The sequence below is a fragment of the Microtus oregoni genome, unplaced genomic scaffold, assembly GCF_018167655.1.
Source record: "Microtus oregoni isolate MIOR12 unplaced genomic scaffold, Mior012 000047F_ref0000412, whole genome shotgun sequence".
NCBI lineage: Eukaryota > Metazoa > Chordata > Mammalia > Rodentia > Cricetidae > Microtus > Microtus oregoni.
In genome coordinates, this window is record NW_024543221.1 from 4,104,183 (window position 1) to 4,123,777 (window position 19,595).

The 19,595-nt window shown below is 34.9% G+C and overlaps 1 protein-coding gene across 16 annotated transcripts in view; it reads left to right on the forward strand.

Moving 5' to 3' along the window:
* Positions 1 to 19,595, forward strand: part of Cdc42bpa (CDC42 binding protein kinase alpha) — a 229,419-nt gene that overhangs the window by 133,801 nt on the left and 76,023 nt on the right. For 13 of the 16 annotated variants that reach the window (XM_041635351.1, XM_041635358.1, XM_041635352.1 and 10 more), the window contains exons 11-14: positions 2,683 to 2,805; positions 7,776 to 7,909; positions 17,842 to 18,084; positions 18,309 to 18,419. In XM_041635351.1, the coding sequence (XP_041491285.1) occupies positions 2,683 to 2,805; positions 7,776 to 7,909; positions 17,842 to 18,084; positions 18,309 to 18,419 (611 nt within the window). The remainder of the gene's footprint in view (positions 1 to 2,682; positions 2,806 to 7,775; positions 7,910 to 17,841; positions 18,085 to 18,308; positions 18,420 to 19,595) is intronic. The other 3 variants (XM_041635361.1, XM_041635365.1, XM_041635366.1) reach the window with 1 other exon arrangement.

Genomic DNA, 19,595 nt, shown 5'->3' on the forward strand with positions numbered 1-19,595 from the left:
AGGTCTGTCAGTTTATGGAATAGAATACCTCTGGGGTCGGGAGACTGGAACTGTCAGGAAAAAAGTACCCTTCTCACACTGCCATAAACTCTTGTGATTTTTCATACCATATATGACCAGTCTTTATACACTGTTACCATGACATTCTGTGATGGTCTAAAGTACACTCCAATACTCTTACATGTTCACTTCTTTTTTTTATTTAAATTTATTTATTTATTAAGGATTTCTGCCTCGTCCCCGCAACCGCTTCCCATTTCCCTCCCACTCCCCCGATCAAGTCCCCCTCCCTCATCTGCTCGAAGAGCAATCAGGGTTCCCTGACCTGTGGGAAGCCCAAGGACTGCCCACCTCTATCCAGGTCTCGTAAGGTGAGCATCCAAACTGCCTAGGCTCCCACCAGGGATTTTGATCTCTCTGTATCCTGCTCAGATTCACAGAATCCCGCAATCAACATTGCATAGTTTTTTGCATCCTCCTTTCTCACTCTGATCAGTGATTTTTCTCTTGCTCCCTCATTCTCTGCTTTCCTTCGGAGGCTTTTTCTGTATTTATGTAAGGATGCCCTTGCTTCCTCTGTTCTCTCTTGTGCGTGTTTTGCTCCTCATTCAAAGTGTCTGTTGATTTCTGCATCTGAGTTGTCTATGAGCTTGCTACTATCTGTCTTTTCTCTTTGATTATTGCTCATATTCTCCCACTGTTCCAAATGCCTTGTAAGTTTAATTGACTAAGATGAGTGAAAATAAGAGACAATTGAGTTAATACTATTTTTACCTCAGAAAATGTTTTCCCACTCTTCATCCAATCAGTAATTGAGTCTGAACAAGCCTGGATAGCAATTTTTATTAAATATAGTCCAACTCTAATGTCAGATGTGAAGGAAGGATTAGGTAGAGCCTGGTAGGCTCTCTTTCTCCTTTATTCATAACTAGGGAGATTTGTTCTAGTCTTCGACATCCTTGTCTTACTATTTCCAAATCTAAAAACAATAAATAAATACCTTGGTGAGGAGACTGTCTCTGACTTGATGCAAATACAATAGCTATACTAATAGGACAAGAATGCCTTCTCTCAACATCCTAGTCCTTAGCCCCACATTCTCTAGGAGACTTGGTTGTTTTTCTCAGCATAATAGTCCTCAATTTTAGGGGACTAGCAAGATGGTCTAGTAAGAAAGGGCCCCTGTTGACAAGCCTAACAACTCAAGTGTAATCCTTGGAACTCCTGTGGTAGAAGGAGAGAACTGACGGTTGACAACTGTCCTCTGTCTTCTATGTGAGTGCAATGACATGTGTACCCTCACATGTAAAACACTCCTCCAAAAAAGAAAAGTTGAAAATCCCTCAGTTTAAGTCAAACTTCAACCAGGACAAAGCTCTAGGTTAGAGCTGTTGAGACTGCCTTTCATCTTAGAATGGCTTACTCCTCTATGATTCATTTTACTTGGTCTTTGCTTTCACAAGTCCATTGTGGTTTCACAGAGAAGATTTTTTAATTGCTTAATTTTATATTTCAAAATTATTTAGTATATTTTTACTGGTTACAAAAGGAACAATAGAGCAATAGCCATTCCTGTTCCATTTCATAACAAATGAGGGCTTTCTATACCCCGGTATGTACTGTGGTTTTGATGTCTGAGTTCTTTAATTTTTTCTAAGACAGTGTTGTTACACATGAGTTACGGTATTTGGGAAAAACAAACTGTGTTGACTAAGCTGTCTTCCAAGTCCCGAATTTAAGTGTCTTTTAAATAAACTAAAACAGTGAATGTTCTTTTCCAAATAAATACAACAGAATCAATTTTAATATGTATTGGACCTAAATAAAAATATTTTTTAGATACCAAAGTTATGATCAGATATATGGTGTAGTATATCTTATACTTTTTATTCAGGCTAAGAAATGTTTTTCAGTGACCATAAATGTCAGGGTCATGACATATTTTATCTATGTGTGTGATTTGTGTTAATTCACCAAGAACTACACTAAGAGGGGCCTTATTTTGGAGCCCTTTCCTAAATAGCAGAAAAGCTGTTTTAGGACAAAGGATGGTTTCATTTGTGATATAAAATGTTCTTCTGTGTCTGTTGGGAAAACCCGGGAAATAAGTCTTATTACAGTGTTCATATTTCGTTTTACATTTCATTTTCTACATACAACTTCAAGATAAATTGATCTCTATTTCTATCAAATGTTTTAACTAAATTGATAATCTAGTCACCTATAGCTAGTCCTTTAATTTCCTATGTAAAATCCAGAAGGTCTCCATGTCCGCACACTATGTAACAGTACATCTAAACATTTCTTCATGTCTTATTCAGTTCTTCATGTTATATGAAATATCATTATTTTTACTCTTAAGATGATGGTCTCTGCTAGGAAAAAAATCATAAAAGTCTGAATAGTTAATTTTTGTCATAGTTGGTCAGTAGTACTTCAAGCCCCAAATCTCATTTATAGAAAATTGAGTCATTCAACTCTATGGATTTGGATATCTTGCTTACAAACTTAAACAGATGCAATAGAACTGTATGCTTTAATGTATTCTTAAGCAGTTTTTTTTCCAATGAGTAGATGTTCTGATCAGTGAAACTATTTTTAAAAATGTGTAGAGATATATTGACATTAGTTTTAAAAAATTTAAGTCTCTGATTTTTTTCTTTAATTCTTTTTTTCTTTTAGAGTCAACACAGACTGTTCAGGCTTTGCAGTATTCAACTGTTGATGGTCCACTAACAGCAAGCAAAGATTTAGAAATTAAAAGCCTGAAAGAAGAGATTGAAAAGCTAAGGAAACAAGTGGCAGGTAATGTTCTGAGGTTCATCATTAATTTAGTAGATTTTAAGAAATGGTTTTACTCATGCTTAACTGTCTATTGAGTCTTGTTGATGTTGTGTGTTATGAATTATATGGCATTGAAGAAAAGGCAAATAAAAATTAGTTTTGGTTTCATGGAGTTCATAATTTGACCCAGAAAGTAAATATTTACGTCACCATTGCCACACAGGTGAAGGTGCTTTAAGAAAAGTAGAAAAAAGTTACTTAGAGAAAACACACCCACCTAGAGAAAACAAAGATTACTAACATAATTAATTTAGTGTTAGAATTTGCCTGGAAAATTATATATATGAGTGTAAAGTAGATGTGATATTTGAAGAAGAAAAGGGCTTCTGCAGACAAGAGAATAGCACATATATAAACATCAAGTATCAAATCATATATATATTGAGGGCTATAAATTTCTCTTTTAGTATTGACATACTGTGCCCTACAAAATTTCAGTATGTTGTATTTTCATTTTTTCTCAAATGCTTTAAATTTTTTCGTTTTGGTTCAAATTGAGAAGTATGTCATTTACTTTGAGTGTCTGAAGAATTAACCTATATTTCTCTAACTGGTTTTGCAATACCCTTTATGATTTCAGTTCTTTGTTTTATGCCTAAGATATGGTTATCTTAACCTATATGCTCTGGGCACTTGTGATAAATGTGTATTCCTGCTATTCTAGATGGTTTGTTTTAGAAATATTTATTAGATCCCATTGGTGGAGAATATATTTGAGATTTTCTATAGCCCTGTTGGTTTTCTATTTAGTTACATTATTGATTATTAAGACAGACATGATTTCCCTCTTGTTGAGCAGGCCTTACGTCTAATTAGATAGCTGTAGGTTGCTGCTAAGATGTGAGTGCCACTACTACACCCTTAGGAATATCTTGCATGCTGGTTGTTGTGGTTCCTAGACACACTGACATCTCTTCATTGCCAGGTGGAACAGACGTATTCTTCCCAATTTGTTCTCCACTGACACTCTGGGAACCTCATAATCTTTACTAGTTGTTTTTGTTATTGTTGTTATTGTTTTAAAATGTCACCTTTGTGGGTGCACTTTGGCATTCTCATTGAATTTCAGTTGGAAATTCAAATTTAGCTCCCATGGTTGACAGGGGTCAGCATAGGAATACAGAAGTTTCAGAGATCTGCCTGGCTCTGCCTCCTGAGAGCTGGGATTAAAGGTGTGCACCACTGTGTCATGTAGGTTGCTGTGATGTTTAAGTCAAATATAACAGTAATTTTCTATGAGTTTTTTGTTTGTTTTATTTATCTGTTGTTAATGATTTTGGAGCATTTTATGGCCCACTTAATGTAATGCGGAGACCTAAGGTATCAGAAACTTAGGGTCATCAAAGACTAAGCTGGGGTAGTAGCTCTGAGTTTGTTGTTTCATCCTAATGGAATTTAAGGGTAGATATTTCTTGTGCATGAACATTATGGCCAACAGCCTTTGTCAAGCCTTTATTTTCCTTTATCCTGGAAAAATGAGATGAATTTCCAAGAGTTGGGAAGAGAACCAAAGAATAGAAAAAGTTGTTGAATTTCCTTTTTCCAGGTGTTTTATAGGGCAGTGGCAGAAACTGGACAAAAACAGGTGTAATCTCTTTTTTTATTGGTTAATTGCTTGGGGCCATCAAAGGTTAAACCAATAGAAGATCCATATGCTCTGTTCATGTCCTCTCTGAACCAACCAAGGAGATCATGATGTTCTGTTCGTGCTTGCTCACACACAGTTAGGAATAGTTGAAGCCCACATTTATCCATCTCTGACTCTGGCTTAATTATTGACCTTGACTGGTTATTAGCTGTTAAGTTACTTGAATACCATTACAACCTTTTGACCTTGCTGGTATCTTGCTAACTGTTCATTATATTAAACTGTATTTGTTTTCAGAACCACTAAAATGTATATAGAGTGTTATTGGTTAGCTCTTTTTCTATGGGGTGGTCTGGAATTTCTTTCATGAAACAGGTCCAGCACTTTAGAAGCCATTCTTTCTTTTTACTTAGTCTGTTATAAGTTATTTGCATTAGAAACAGTGTATTTTAAAAGCAAGACTATGTAATAAACAATAGTGCCTTGCTTGTTTTTCCCAAAGGAAAAATGTCTCATGGAGGTTAGCCAGCTGACCTGACATCCTTGGCCTTGCTTCTTCAAACCTGTTTGTCTCTTATCTGCTTGACTATTTTATACCAAGCTACATGCCTTCTAATTAATTTTCCTTAGTATTCCAGGCTCTGTGATTTTAACCCTTAATGTTCCTTTAAAATCTAACTGCTTTTCTCTCTAAACCATAGGAAAATAATTTTCAGTTCTTCCCATGGCCCTTATCTCTTTCTCTGTGTGAAAGCGCTGTCTTCTTCCTCCCTAACAGTCTCTGACAATCCTGTCTTGATTCTTTGGCTAAGAAGACCAGGATTTGCGGGGACCCTACTCTGTTCCTTATATGTGTTGACTTTTCTAGGTTGCCATCTTACTAAGGTCCAATTCTGGGATAAATGAATAGAAAACCTGGGAACTCACTACTGTATTCCTCAGGCCTCAGCGTTCCAGCTTCCCTCACCACATTTCATAGTTCTTACTACTTATTCATTGATCATTTATTCATTTTTAAATAGAATGCCCAGGATTTTCATTTGTTCTAATGGGAAACATATCAATTATCATTCCCAAAAAATAAAAATCACCAGAGTCAGCTTTTTAAGATATTATCTGTTTTTCTTACATATGCATGCATTTATTTTCAGGGGATTCTCCTGGCCTCTAGGAAAAAGTAAGAATTTCTCAATGCTGATTAGAAGTCTTTCACTGTCCTGCATGTGTTTGGATACACAGCTTCCTAGTTCTGGATGGAGAGGGGAGGGCTTTGGACTTCCCACAGGGCAGGGCACCCTGACTTCTCTTAGGACTGGAAAGGGAGGGGGGAGGATGAGTGGGAGGAGTGGGAGGGAAATGGGAGGAGGGGAGGAGGTGGAAAATTCTAATAAATAATTAAATTTTTAAAAACCCAAATCAGTATTTGTTGATGAGTAAACTGTCACTTCTTTGAAATCCTGTCTACCCTTTCCCTAAGATTTCTGTCTCATTGTATTACTATTAGGCATACCTGACAAACTTCATTCTCTACATAGCCCATGGAGAGTACCGTCCTATCTGGGCAACTTGTTATACTAGTTCCTTCCGTTCCTGCCTTTGCTTCATTCCTGCTGTCCTCTAAATTCCACACTTGCTGGGCTGCTCTTGACTTACACATTAAAAATCATTTCCCAATGGCAGAATAAGATTAGAAAAATTAGTAAAAATACTGTTAAGAGAAAGGGTTAGTCCTCTTGTTTTGGAATTGTTCTTACCTTACAGGTTTTCTTGTGTTGGATATGTAACAGTCAGTCCTGTACTGTTTCATTATGTTTCTCTAATACCTGTCTCTCCCTCCATCCCTCCATCCCTCTGTCCTCTGTCCTTCTGTCCTTCCCTCCCTCATCTTTTAACTTTTTAAATTGTGGTAAAATATATCTATCGAAATGTATTGCTTTAACAGTTTTTAATATTTCATTGAGAAATATTGAGCACTTTCACATCTTGTACAATTGTTAACCACCATTTGTCTTTTTCATCATCTCAAAACAGAAACAAAATGAAATAATAACTATTTTTCTACTGCCTCAAGCCTCTACTTTATTCTTCCATAAATTTCACTCTTTCAGAAACTTTATATAATAGAACTACCCAGTATTTGTTGTTTTGTGTTTGGCTTATTTCACTTGGTGTAATGTTGTCAAGGCTCATCTATGTTGTAGGATGTTTATATTAGAAATGTCTACTTTTTACTTTTAAAATGCTGAGCAATGTTCCATTTATATTCATATAATAGATTTTACTTTTGCCTTCATCTGTCACTGGATATGTAGGTTGCTTTTGCCTTTTGACAATGGAAAATAATGCAGTTATGAACACAAATTTACACTTTCTGGCCAGGTTCCTGTTTTTACTGTTTACTGTTTCACCCCATAGTGAAATTGTAGATCATATATTTTTTAAAAGAATTTCTATTCCATTTCCCATAGCAGATATACAGTTATTCATGCCCACTGTTAATATTCATGCATTTTTTAAAAAAATTAAATGAATTCACTTTGTTCTAATTAACTTATAAATGAAAGCATAACATAACTAGTTTAAGGAAGCCCCTGGACCAGCCCTAATCTCTCTCCACCTCTGGAAACTTGTATGCAGTTAGATCAGCCATTCTCAACATTTCCAGTGAAGCTCTAGACTACCCACATGCTTTATTTCTTGTATTTTTAAATGATTAGTATTGTAGGCTTCATGATGGAAATTAAAGTTTCTAACTATCCATGCAGTATGTGAAGACAAAATAAAGTTTGAATGTGGTTATTAAGTATTAAGTTTTCTTTATATGGGACCTGAAGGTGCATACCGATGCACATAGATTTACTGCTGTGAGTTTCAAGTCTGTTGTTAGCATCTCACAATAACATACTTGTAGTGTTCTTAAAGCAGACCTTTCTTCATAAAGGAGTATGAATGACAGCTATCTCTTATGAAAACCCAATAGCCTGATGTACTGGCATCTAAAATATTATATATAATTGATGCAAGTTGAATATATGTCTTGATTTTAATAAATATAGGCTCATTTTGTATATTAGTTTAAAATAATTTAATAATAACTTTGATTTTAGAACAAATCCTGTTATTTGGCAGTAACTTTCCAATTGCATAGTCTTAGGCAACTTATTCAGAATTTGCTAAATCTGTTTCATATAATTTTCCCAAATGAAAAGAATTACCAATATGCCTTTTAATCCAAAGGATGGGGGAAATAAAATTTGCTCTAGGTAAATACTGCTATTATTCTGGTTTTCATTTGTTTAGATTGTATATCTGAATTAAAGTTTTGTTTTTTTTTTATTTTTAGAAGTTAATCGTTTGGAACAACAACTTGAAGAAGCTAATTCTGTGAGACGAGAGCTAGATGATGCTTTTAGGCAAATCAAGGCTTTTGAAAAACAAATCAAAACTTTGCAGCAGGAAAGAGACGAGCTAAATAAGGTATGCATATATGAATGGATCTTTAAAGCTGTTTCTGTATGTTTCATCTTTTATAACTAGAGTATTGGAAGTATTCCTAATAAATGACTATATATTTTCTATAGAAATTTGAAATGAAATTTTCATGCTAACCTAAAACATTAGTTTTAAATGATTTATTTTTTTAAAGATTGATTTTATTTTCAACTATGTGGATCTGTGGGGTGGTATGTGCTCATAAGTGTATGTGCCTGTCAAGGTCAGAGGCATTGGATCCCGCGGCACTGGAGTTACAAGCAGTTATAAGATGCCTAATACATGTGCTGGGAACTGAACTTTGGTCCTCTGCAAGAGCAGAAGGTGCTCTTAAACACTGAGCCATCTCTCAGTCCCCTACATTTTTAATAATTATTTTGGTGTATGACATTCTGTAGATAAAGGTTGCTTGTGTGTTTTCTGGCCACCCAAGCCCAAATAATAGCACAGAAATGTTATTAATTAAAAATTGCTTTAAGCCAATAGCTTAGGCTTCTTGTTAACTAATTCTTCCAGCTTAAATTAATTCATTTCTATTATTTTATATTTTACCATGAGGTTGTGGTCTGCCGGTAAAGTTCTTGGGTCTGTCTCCTCTGGTGGCTATGTGGTATCTCTCTGACTCCGCCTTCTTTTCTATGCTATCTCTGCTTGAAATTAACACCTTGTTCTGCTCTTCAATGTCATAAGCCCACAGCAGCTTCTTTATTAACCAGTGGTAATAAAAGACATTCATAGCATATAGAGGGGAATCCCACATCAACATTCTTCATTAGCTAGTAATAGGGAACTCAAATTCTTGAGGCTTTAAAGTAAAAACTTTTTGTTTGTTTGGAAAGTTAAAAGCTTTGACTTAGAAAGAAATGTTACTGAAAAAGACATAAAAAAAACAAATAGTAGAATCTAATGTCTAAGAGCTAGTTCCAGGACAGGCTCCAAAACCACAGAGAAACCCTGTCTCGAAAAACCAAAAAAAAAAAATTTAAATATAGATTTTAGATTGTAAATGATATTTTAGTTTTAATTTATATTTTATAATGTTTAATGTCATGTATCTGACACATGTTTTATATTTTTGTTATAATTTGCCGATATGCACATTAATAGGTTATAATTTAAAATCTCCTTTATAATTTATTCATTCTTTAAATATCATTTTCTTTTTCAAAGCAGTATGGGGGAAGAAAAGCTAGTCACTTTTATAAGAACTTTGTGTAACATTTAAATGGTAGTAGGCATTGCCACAAAATCTATTCATAATTAAGATTATAGAACAGCCCAGAAGACAGTAGGAAAAGACTTGAACCACATGTTGGTAAGCACCATGAATGTCATTAACAACGGCAGACTTAGGACTAATGGCAGTGTAGGTAGTAGTTTCTGCACAGAGTAAATTTTATTTAATGATTTGATATACAAAGTACTGATTAATGTAGAATGAAGTCCTTATGGGCGTAAATTATGTCTTACTACCAGTAAAAAATGGAATTAAAATAAAATAAGCTTATGCTAATCAGGGAGCTATTACAAATGAAATTGAATTAGATGAGCACAGTTTTGTTTCTACTTACTGCAATATTGAGTTTTGGTTTGTGTAGATGCATCTAAACCTGGGGACAGTGTAATAGCACTTGGCAATTATGACTGCAGTTCTCTTTCCTATAATAATAATGTAGTAATATTAGTGGTTTATGAGTTTCTTTGTACTGGTAGTATTATACAGTCAAATTTAGCTAACATAATAAACACAAAAATCCAATATCTTGATTTTTAGGAACAAGTTTATTTTTGACAATTTTGAGTACATTTTAATGTTAACAATCCTGTTAGTATATTTTAAAAATATGTTAGTGTCAAAAAGAAGTGTTATACCAGTAAGGTATAATAATAAAATAATGAATAAAGATTTGGTTAATGGCCTATGGGCATGAGGGAAAGCAATTTCATTTTCTTTGCATTCTAACCAGTGCTTACTTGCTTTTGCCCTTTTTGTAATAACCATTCTGACAGTTGTAAAATGATATCTAATTCTGGCTTTGATTTTTCATTTCTGTGGTAGTTAGTTATCTTGACTATCTCTTTATATAGCTGTTGACTTTTTTAAGTTTTCCTTGGATCACTGTCCACTTAGGTCCTCTGCTTATTTTTAATTAGTTTAGCAAAAAAAATTTTTATGGTAATGCTAAAATGTTTTCTGGTATTCCAGTTTTTATATTCTTTTATATAATACAGAAGTTTCTATGTTCAATGACGTTTCATATGCTGCATTTATTTGTCTTAATCAATCTGTATTCAGACTTTGGTCTAACATGACCATGTAGTCTACTGTGCACTTGTCTAATTTTTTCAATGGTTATATATCTTTAACTACATGCCTCTTCATCATTTTATGTTATTTCTTTTACAAAATGTACGTGTTTTTCTACTTGGTCGCTTTTGTTATTTATAAGAATTCTTGAAATTTTCCAACATCCTTCACTTAATGTGCAGATTAAAGATGCCTGTCAGTGGCTTTTCTGTTTGTTCTCTGACGAACCAGAGCTTGTATGTATAACATACATTTGCCAGTACACTTAAGTTAGTGCATTTGCTGGCTCATACACTATTAAGAAATCAGAGGTTTAAAAGAATCTCCTAAGTTATATACTTAATTTTAAGCCTGATCTTTGATATTTATTATTATTTTTATTATTTTGATATTATGTCTCTAAACACTAGAAACTAATTTTTGCTTACCTGTCATCACTGGACTCTTACTCAGTGCTTCCTTTGGTCCCTGGTCCTTGTGATCTCTGTGGAAAGAATCGTTATGATACAGACACACAGCATGAGGTAGAAGATGGGTGGAATTTATTATAGCACAAAGTAGAATTCTTTTGCACATGCTCAAGGGATGAGAGTTTGTTTGAATGCAGGAGGCAGGGCTGCGTCCCCAGCACCCCAGCCGCCTGAACGGCTAGCTTTACCCGAAATAACAACACACAAACTGTATTCATTTAAACACTGCTTGGCCCATTTCTATCTAGCCTCTTCTAGGCTAATTCTCACATATTAATTTAGCCCATTTCTAATATTCTATGTAGCACAGCTAGGTGCGCTTACTGGGAAGATTCTAGCCTAAGTCCATCCTGGGTTGGAGCTTCATGGCGTGCATCTTCCCTGGAGCGGGGAGCATGGCGTCTCTCTGAGGCATCTGCTCCCAAGAGGAGAGCTGTGGAGTCTGAGCTCACTTCCTCTTCCTCCCAGCGTTCTGTTCTGCTTACTCCTCCCACCTATGTTTTAACCTATGAGGGCAAGCAGTTTCTTTATTGCTTAACCAATGAAATCAACAGATTGATATATGACACTCCCACATCAAGAGTTGACAATGGTCAAAGAGGCCATTGCGACAGCCTACTCTTAGGTAGACTTTATACTGTTTCTGAAGTCTTTTTAAACAGCTTTTTCTGAAGGGTGTTTTCATTGTACAAGTGACTGAAAGGTCCATTTTAATTGTCTCTTCTGGAAGACATTGGAAATTCATTCTTGTTCTTTCTGAGAAGGCATTAAGCCATATAATAGTCCTGTAAATTCTAAATGTGCATCCAACCAACCAGAGCTATAGATATGACTCAGACCTTATTTTTTTGACCAATGATCAAAAGTCTTGCTACTGGTTATGAGGGAGGGGTTCATTCCTATTAGTTCTAACATATGAGGACCAAGTCAGCACTTTTAAAATTATTTAAATAGTTCTCAGCCTTACACAGGACATACAAATAAAGGAAGATAGTTATCTTACTCATGACTACCCTCTAATGTGTATTAGCACAGGAAAAAAAATACTGAGAATTATAAATGCTGCTAATACCTAACTAGCTGCCTGACAGTGTGATGTAAGAATTCAGTTTTCCTTTTTCCAATATGGCTAACTAGTTACTTGTGGACAGAATAGTTCTTTCCTGTGCTATACATTGGCACCTCCATCATATAGCAAATTCCCTCTTAAATTAGTCTTGAAAATTGTGATAGAATTTTAATTGAAATTATATTTTATCACTAATTAATTATGGAATAATTAACTATATTACATTATATTAAAGTTCATGTATGTTTATTATTATTTTGAATATACACTTAAATAAGAACATAGCAGATTGCCATCTGATAACATGAGTTTTTATTACAGAAGAGTAACCTCCAAAATGTTTGTTCAGGTGTTAATGTAGAAGAAAAAGGCAATACTGCTCTCCACTCCTTTTTTTTTTTCCGAGTCTCCTAGGAAGTCTGAAGAGAAATGTCTTGGACCTCTTCTCTGTGCCTTTGAAATAAAATTTAAAATTTAACTATTCTAGGCCTCAGTTAAGCTCCCAAATAATCAGCTTCACAAAAAAGTCCCCATAGTCCAGGGCACATGCAACCTCACCTTGACATGCCTTCAGAAGGTAAATAAATTTTCCCACTATTGAAATTTGTTATTAATTATTTTCTATGGCTCACATTTAGGAAAATGTGACATTTGTTAGGCTAATTGTGCAAAATATGAAAGCTGTTTCTGTCTAGTGCCACAGTCTTCTCATCCACCAGTGTAATATCTTGCCATATATATAAAGTTAATTAAATTGTATAATGTGGCTCAGTTGGTAGAGTGCTGGCCTGGCATGTACAGAGCATTGTGTTCAATCCCCAGCACTGCCTAAACCGACATGCTGATGCCTGTGATCCTGTACAAGGGAGATGTAGGCTAGAAAATCAGGAATTCAGGGGTGTCCTTGGCTACCTGGTGTTTCAGGTCAGCCTATAATCCATGAATCCCCATTTCAATAACAAGAATGAATAAGCAAGCAAAATGTGCTCTTTTATGAAATTGCTTGCTTTTCTTTAAATTATTATTCTATTTTCATATTTTTAACATCTTTCAACTTTATGTTTTCTTTCTGGCTTTTGTTAGCAGTTCTTGTCTAACACTGCTGAACTCTTACTAACAACATGTTTTAGATTTTTTTCAAAATTCTCTATAAATAATAACTACTTTGTTTCTAACTTGTGGTTTTTATGGTTTCCATCTTTTGTAAGCTTACTTTGTTAGCTGGAACCTCAGAATAATGCTGACTAGAAATAGGAACATCAGGTATCAACCTGTTAATGATTTTAGAGAACATGCCTCAAAAATTTTACTACTAATGCTTGCTATATATGTTTTCAGAATATATTTTTCAATAAGTTAAGGAAATTGCTTTCTATTTTAATTTGCTATTCAATTTTTACTATTAAGAATAGGTATTGTGTTTACACAATGTTCATTCCTATATACCATTTATATGATTCTGCTTTAAATCTTTGCATGCTGAATTATAGCTAAAAATATTCTCTATTCCACTGGTTCTCCTGGACTTGTTTCACTCTACCCATCAGGTCCAACTCACTAGCTCCTGTAGCTGCTTGTGAAATAACCACTCTGAGACTTATATCAATTACATACTCTTTAGTCTATTAGGCGTCTCATTAACTAGCTCTTACATCTTAAATTAACCCATTTCTATTAGTCTGTGTATCGCCATGAGGCTGTGGCTTGCTGGTAAGGTTCTGGTGTCTTTCTCCTTCGCTTGCTACATGGCGTCTGCCTGAACCCATCTTCTTTATCCCTGGATTCAGTTTAGTTTTTCTGCCTACTGATGTTTTGCCCTGCCATAGGCCTAAGCAGCTTCTTTATTAACCAATGGTAATAAAACATATTCATAGAATACAGAGGGGAATACCACATCAATGAATTGTAGTAACAGAGTTTTCTAATATGAATCACATTTTTTTAGTCTAAATTACCCATGTATCATTTTCTAATGATAATATGATAGCATTGGTCATGTTTATGTGTTGTAAGTATCATCCATGTATGTTTACACATACACACACACCCCACATATGTGTAAAATGTCATTTTATCCTCACAACAATCCATGGGTTATGTATTATTTTATTATTCCTGTTTGACTGAGACTGAATACTGAGGTGTTAACTTTCTCAGGGTCATTGGCAATAGGAAGTAGTAGAGCTAGCATTTCTATATATAGTGAGTGTAATGTATCTAGGGATTTTATACATCACTGGAAATTATTTGCTCATCATAAAGTTTTTATGAATTAAGTTGGCCTACACTTTTTATTTTACTTTTCTTGACTGTTTTTTATATAAGATCGTGTTAGTAAGACAGTGTGCTTCCTTCTTATTGGAAAGATTCTCTATTTCTTATGTGGACTCTGAAATTGGTCCTCTTTTTTCTTTCTATTTCAGATTGTGTTTCCTGTGGTTGGGTTTATTTATTCGTTTGTTTATTTATTTGCTCTTTGGCTGTTTTGGGAACCTGCCAGCCAGCTTCCAAATAAATACACAGAGACTTAATATTTTCTTATGCGCTCAGCCTTACCTTGGCTTGTTTCTTACCAGCTTTTATTAAACTATGCAATATATCTTTTATCTCTGGACCTTTTTCTTTATCCTATATACTTTTCTTCTTACTCCATGGGTGGCTGTGTAGCTGGGTGGTTGGCCCCTGATGGCCTTCTATCCTCCTTTTCTTGCTCCTTGACTTTCTCTTCCCAGATTTCTCTTCCAGTTTATTCTGACTGCCAGTCCTGCCTATTCTTTCTCCTGCCTTGCTATTGGACCATCAGGTATTTTAGACAGACAAAGTAACACAACTACACAGAGTTAAACAAAAGCAACATAAAAGAATGCAATACATTTTTGCATCATTAAACAAATATTCCACAGCATAAACAAATGTAACACATCTTAAAATAATATTCCACAACAGTTTTCCATATAGCTTTACAGCAACACCAAGTTTTAGTATATAAGAAACAGTGTGTTGCTTTTTAATTAAAAAATTATTATTTTTAAATGTTTGTATTGATCATTTTCCTCATTGACAAATTATTTCCTTATAAATGTATCTTAAAGTTTTCCCTATAGAAAATTATATCATTTTCTTGTTGATATATTATTTCATTGCAGTGCCTTGAAGCATGTCCTTTTTTGTATCTGTTTGAAATCTACTGAGCTTTGATTCATGATTTAGACTTTAGTGTTCTTTTAAAAAATATTCAGTATGTATTATTGAAAAGAGTATATATTCCCAAGACACTGTGCAAACTTCTATACATAGAAAGCTTACTAGATCTTTTCAAACCCTTTGTGGGTGAAGGGTATGGTAAGACAGGCTCATTGTGAAGCCCAGGATATCCTTATACTCAGTGCATAAACCAGGCTGACCTCAAACTCACGCTAACCCTCCCAAATGCTGGGTTTATACGTGTGGGCTCTACTTCAGGTTGTCTTTATAGCTATTATTGTGACTTGTTGATAATTAATGATTAGGAAATTGAAATTATTGTTGTGGCAATTTATTTTCTAATGTTCTCTAGTTTGGGCAATTTCTTTTCGATGTACTTTAAGACTGTCTTACAGAATTCACTAAATATTAGGATGGTTTGATTTCCTGTTCTATTGAGTTCTGTGATTGTTTAGTAATATTCCCTATTCCTAACAATGCTTTTCTGCTAAGCTCTAGATTTGTTTATCTGGTATAACAAACTACCTTTATCTGCTGAGTTTGGTCCTTTGTATCTATTTTGATTACTAATGTATATGAATATGTTTCTGTTTCATTTTTCCCTTGTACTTGTCATGCTGTGCTTCTTTTGTGTCCTTATTTTAACAAAATATAATTGTGCTAAAATGCATGTGGCATAGTTTTTCCCATATGAACCCCTTTGAGGCATAATTCCTCAGTGTTAAGTATGTGTGTATTGCTACGAAACCAATCTCTAGAATGTTTTTTTTTTTTGTTTTGCTAAATCATTTCTTACTTTTTGTTTTCTTGTTCATGATTTTCTTGTACCAATTCTGGTTTTTGGGCATTTGCATTTGAATTTTACTATGCTTATTAACAAAACCTAAATGTATTAAACTAGTCACCAAAATTCTTAAGGGCCTTTAATTCTGCTACTTCCTTCTAATTTATGTGCTGTCTTCACAGATATTTAGTATGTATATTTACTAGTAACTGTAAATCAGATATTTAAAATAATATAATCTTACATACATTTCTTCACATCCGTGTATGCCAGGATCTTAACATTCTGTTTCCTTTGTATTCCATTGTCTCTCTAGAGCTGTTTTCCTTTTTCCTGAAATACAAATGTAGAGTTTCCTTTAATGCAGATCTGGTAGTGGTTTTGATACACTTCAGAAGTATTTTTTCTGAGTATACAGCATCATTTTCTTGTCTCTTTGAGTGTTTTTCCACTCTTTCTGTTACTACTTGTCTCTTTTGAGTCTGATAATCTAGTTTTGTTTTTCTGAGAATAGAATATAAATGATTTACTCCCAACCCAAATTACTTTTTTTAAAAAAAATGTATTTCATGTGTGTCCATGTATGCACACATACCTGAATGCATATGTCTACACCTGCTGTGGCATGGGTATAGAGCTCAGATTATTAATTTGCAGAAGTCAGTTCTGTCCACTTTGCAGGACCCAAGGATCAAACACAGTGCCTTTACCCATTGAGCCTCCTCACTGTCCTCCCAAAGTCTTTATTTCTTTGTCTATTTTTAATCTTTCATGTATCAGTGTTTTGCTGTCATTGTTTGTATGCCTAGTGCCCATGGAAGCTAGAAGAGGGCATTCTGTCTCCTGGAACTGGGGTTAGAGATGGTCATGAGCTGCCCTACATGGGTGCCGGAAATCAAACCCAGGTCCTCTAGATGACCACCAGTGTTCTTCACTGCTGAGCCGTCTCGTCAGCCACCCCCCCAATTTTTTTGGAGAGTTTATTGTTGTAGTGTTTTCCAGTTTCATTTTTATACATTTCTGGGTTTAGGTTTGAATTCTTTTTTCATGCTTCATAAATATAAAGATTTCTATATAACATATGTGTGTGCTTTTAATTTTGATGAATTTTTTAATGTCTAAATGGACCTACAGATTCTTTAATAGTGTGGTAGTTTTTATTCGTCTTTTCTCATTTCCCTGTTTTTATGATAATTCCTTTTTTTTCTTCCAATGTCTCATACATATCCGTCATATGCCAGTATTTAGTGATGCTCAAATACTTCTGATGTTTATTTTGTTTCCTATTGTTGCCATTGATACCTTATAGTGCTTTTGTTCTTTGGTTCTTTGAAAATCTGTGGGTATGGGCTTATGTTCATTTGCTGTTAATGTTTGAATAAGCCAAATTTCCTTGAAATTCCTTCCTACAGTTGCACTGACCTGAGTCTGCAAAACACCTCTAAATTAGTAATCTCAAATTTAGAGATGTTTCTCCTTGTTATTGGTCTAAGGGTTATTCTCCTCAGTAAGAAAAAGGCAACTGTGTTTTGTTTATTATTTGTGGTCATTCAGCTTAATTAGAAAATTCTCCCAAATATTTATTAAATTTTGCAAATTATTTTGAATATCATAGTTTATATTTTTTCATTCTGCTCATTCAGCTGCCTCTTTGCTCTTGCATTTTAGCATAACATGTTAGCATAAAAATTGAGAGTTGGTGTTGGAGAAGGCTCACTGATTAAGAGCACTAGCTGCTCTTGCAGAGCTCAGTTCCCAGTACCCATGTGGGAGCCAGCAATTGCATATAACTTCAGTTTCATAGTTCTGATGCCCTCTTCTGGACTCAAATATGCAATGGTGCACATTTTTAATACAGGCTAAAAGCATATACATAAATAAAAATAAATTTTAAAAATGAGTTTGAGAAGTTGTTAAACAAGACATCATTCCCTTAATGTCTTTAGAAGTAGTGAATTTCCTTTAATTGTCTTGAGGTTAATAATTGTGGCTCTTCATGACTTAATAATAGCTACTTTCATGACCTAATGTGGTCTCTAGGTTGCAGATTTGGTAACGTGTATTCTTTTTACAAAACTATAGGAACTAGTCCAGGCTAGTGAGCGATTAAAAAACCAATCCAAAGAGCTGAAAGACGCACACTGTCAGAGGAAACTGGCCATGCAGGAGTTCATGGAGATCAATGAACGACTAACAGAATTGCACACTCAAAAACAGAAACTTGCTCGCCATGTCCGAGATAAGGAAGAAGAGGTGGACCTGGTGATGCAAAAAGCTGAGAGCTTAAGGCAGGAGCTGCGCAGAGCAGAAAGAGCCAAGAAAGAGGTCAGTAGCCAGGCAAATTCCATAGTATCTGTAGAGTCGTGCTTTAAACTGCACTTAGAGACTAGTGAAATAATGTGCATTCCATTCTTTTAAGTTTTAATAAATAGTTATTGTGTAGCTTAGTACTATAAACTAGTGTGAAGTTCACCATTCAAACTATAAATTTTCTTAAGGAAAAGTAATTTGCAAAGCTAACTATGAAATCTGCCTTTTTTGTTTTGAAGCTGGAAGTTCACACTGAAGCTCTAATTGCTGAAGCATCAAAGGACAGGAAGCTGCGTGAGCAGAGCGAGCATTATTCTAAACAACTGGAAAATGAATTGGAGGGACTGAAGGTATCACTTGACCTTTATGACTCCTGATGAATTTTCTCCTCTTCAAGCCTGATAGGACGGCTAACTTACTAAAACTCGTTGGTAAAACATGAAAACTGCCTGTGCTTCCAGTCTAGTAGTCTCAGTTCTCATTCTCAGTAGTAGGGAGCTAATGGAGACTTGCTTGTCACACTCAAGTTTTTTTAGTGGAGAGAAGAAATCCGTGAAGGGCTGCCTCCCTGAACAAGATGTCCTTGTACCCTTAATGCATGCTGTAATAAGGTATCAAGAGTCCCTGTATTTGCCAATTTCCTCTCCTTATTACAAAAGATTTGATTGAGGCAGCTTAAGGAAAGCAATATTTATTTGGCTAACGATTTGAGGGTGTTGTTCATCGTGGTCATTATGGAGAACAGGATTTGAGGTCACATCACATTTGTAGTATGGACGTTGAGAGAGATGAAAGCTGCCACTCCTCTCACGCTCCCCTTTTTGTTCAGTCCAGGATTCCAGAGTTTGTCTTTCCATCTAGGTTAACCCAGTCTGGAAGCTCTCTCATAGACATGCCCAAGGTTTGTTTCTTTGTTAATTTTCACATGAAGTTGACTGTTGGAATTAACCATCACACCACTACCTGTTTTATAAATGACCCAAGAGAGGCCAACTCTAGCCACATGATCCAGTTTTAAGTTCTAGCCTGACCAGTTACTAGATATGTAACACTTGATGGAACATTTCCCCTCCTGTTTTAATCCTCTCATCTATGGCTTCTCTTCTAGGGTATATAAGTACATGTCCAAGATCACACCTCACAGTGCTCAGTAATTCTGCTCCTTTTGTGCTGCATTTGAATCCTTGTAGTAACTGCAGCATGGTTTAATGACGGACTCACAGGTCTCTTTCCTCTCCAAAACTGTAATCTAGCTTGTTAAAAATACAGACAAATATATTATTGACCTGTGGTCATTTAAAAATAATTGTTTAATACATGTGCTTTTCAGTCAGTCAGTCACATGATAGAAATGGCCATAACTGTGATGGCTGAATATCAGAGAAACGGGTGTTTCTTTCTTTTACTTAATTCAGAAGAACTAGAAAGTGCAACCTAGAAGTCTTAGATATTTATTTTGCTTAGCTCTCTCATTACTGTGACCATTAGATCAAAAATAATACAATAGCGAATAAAAAATAATAGTC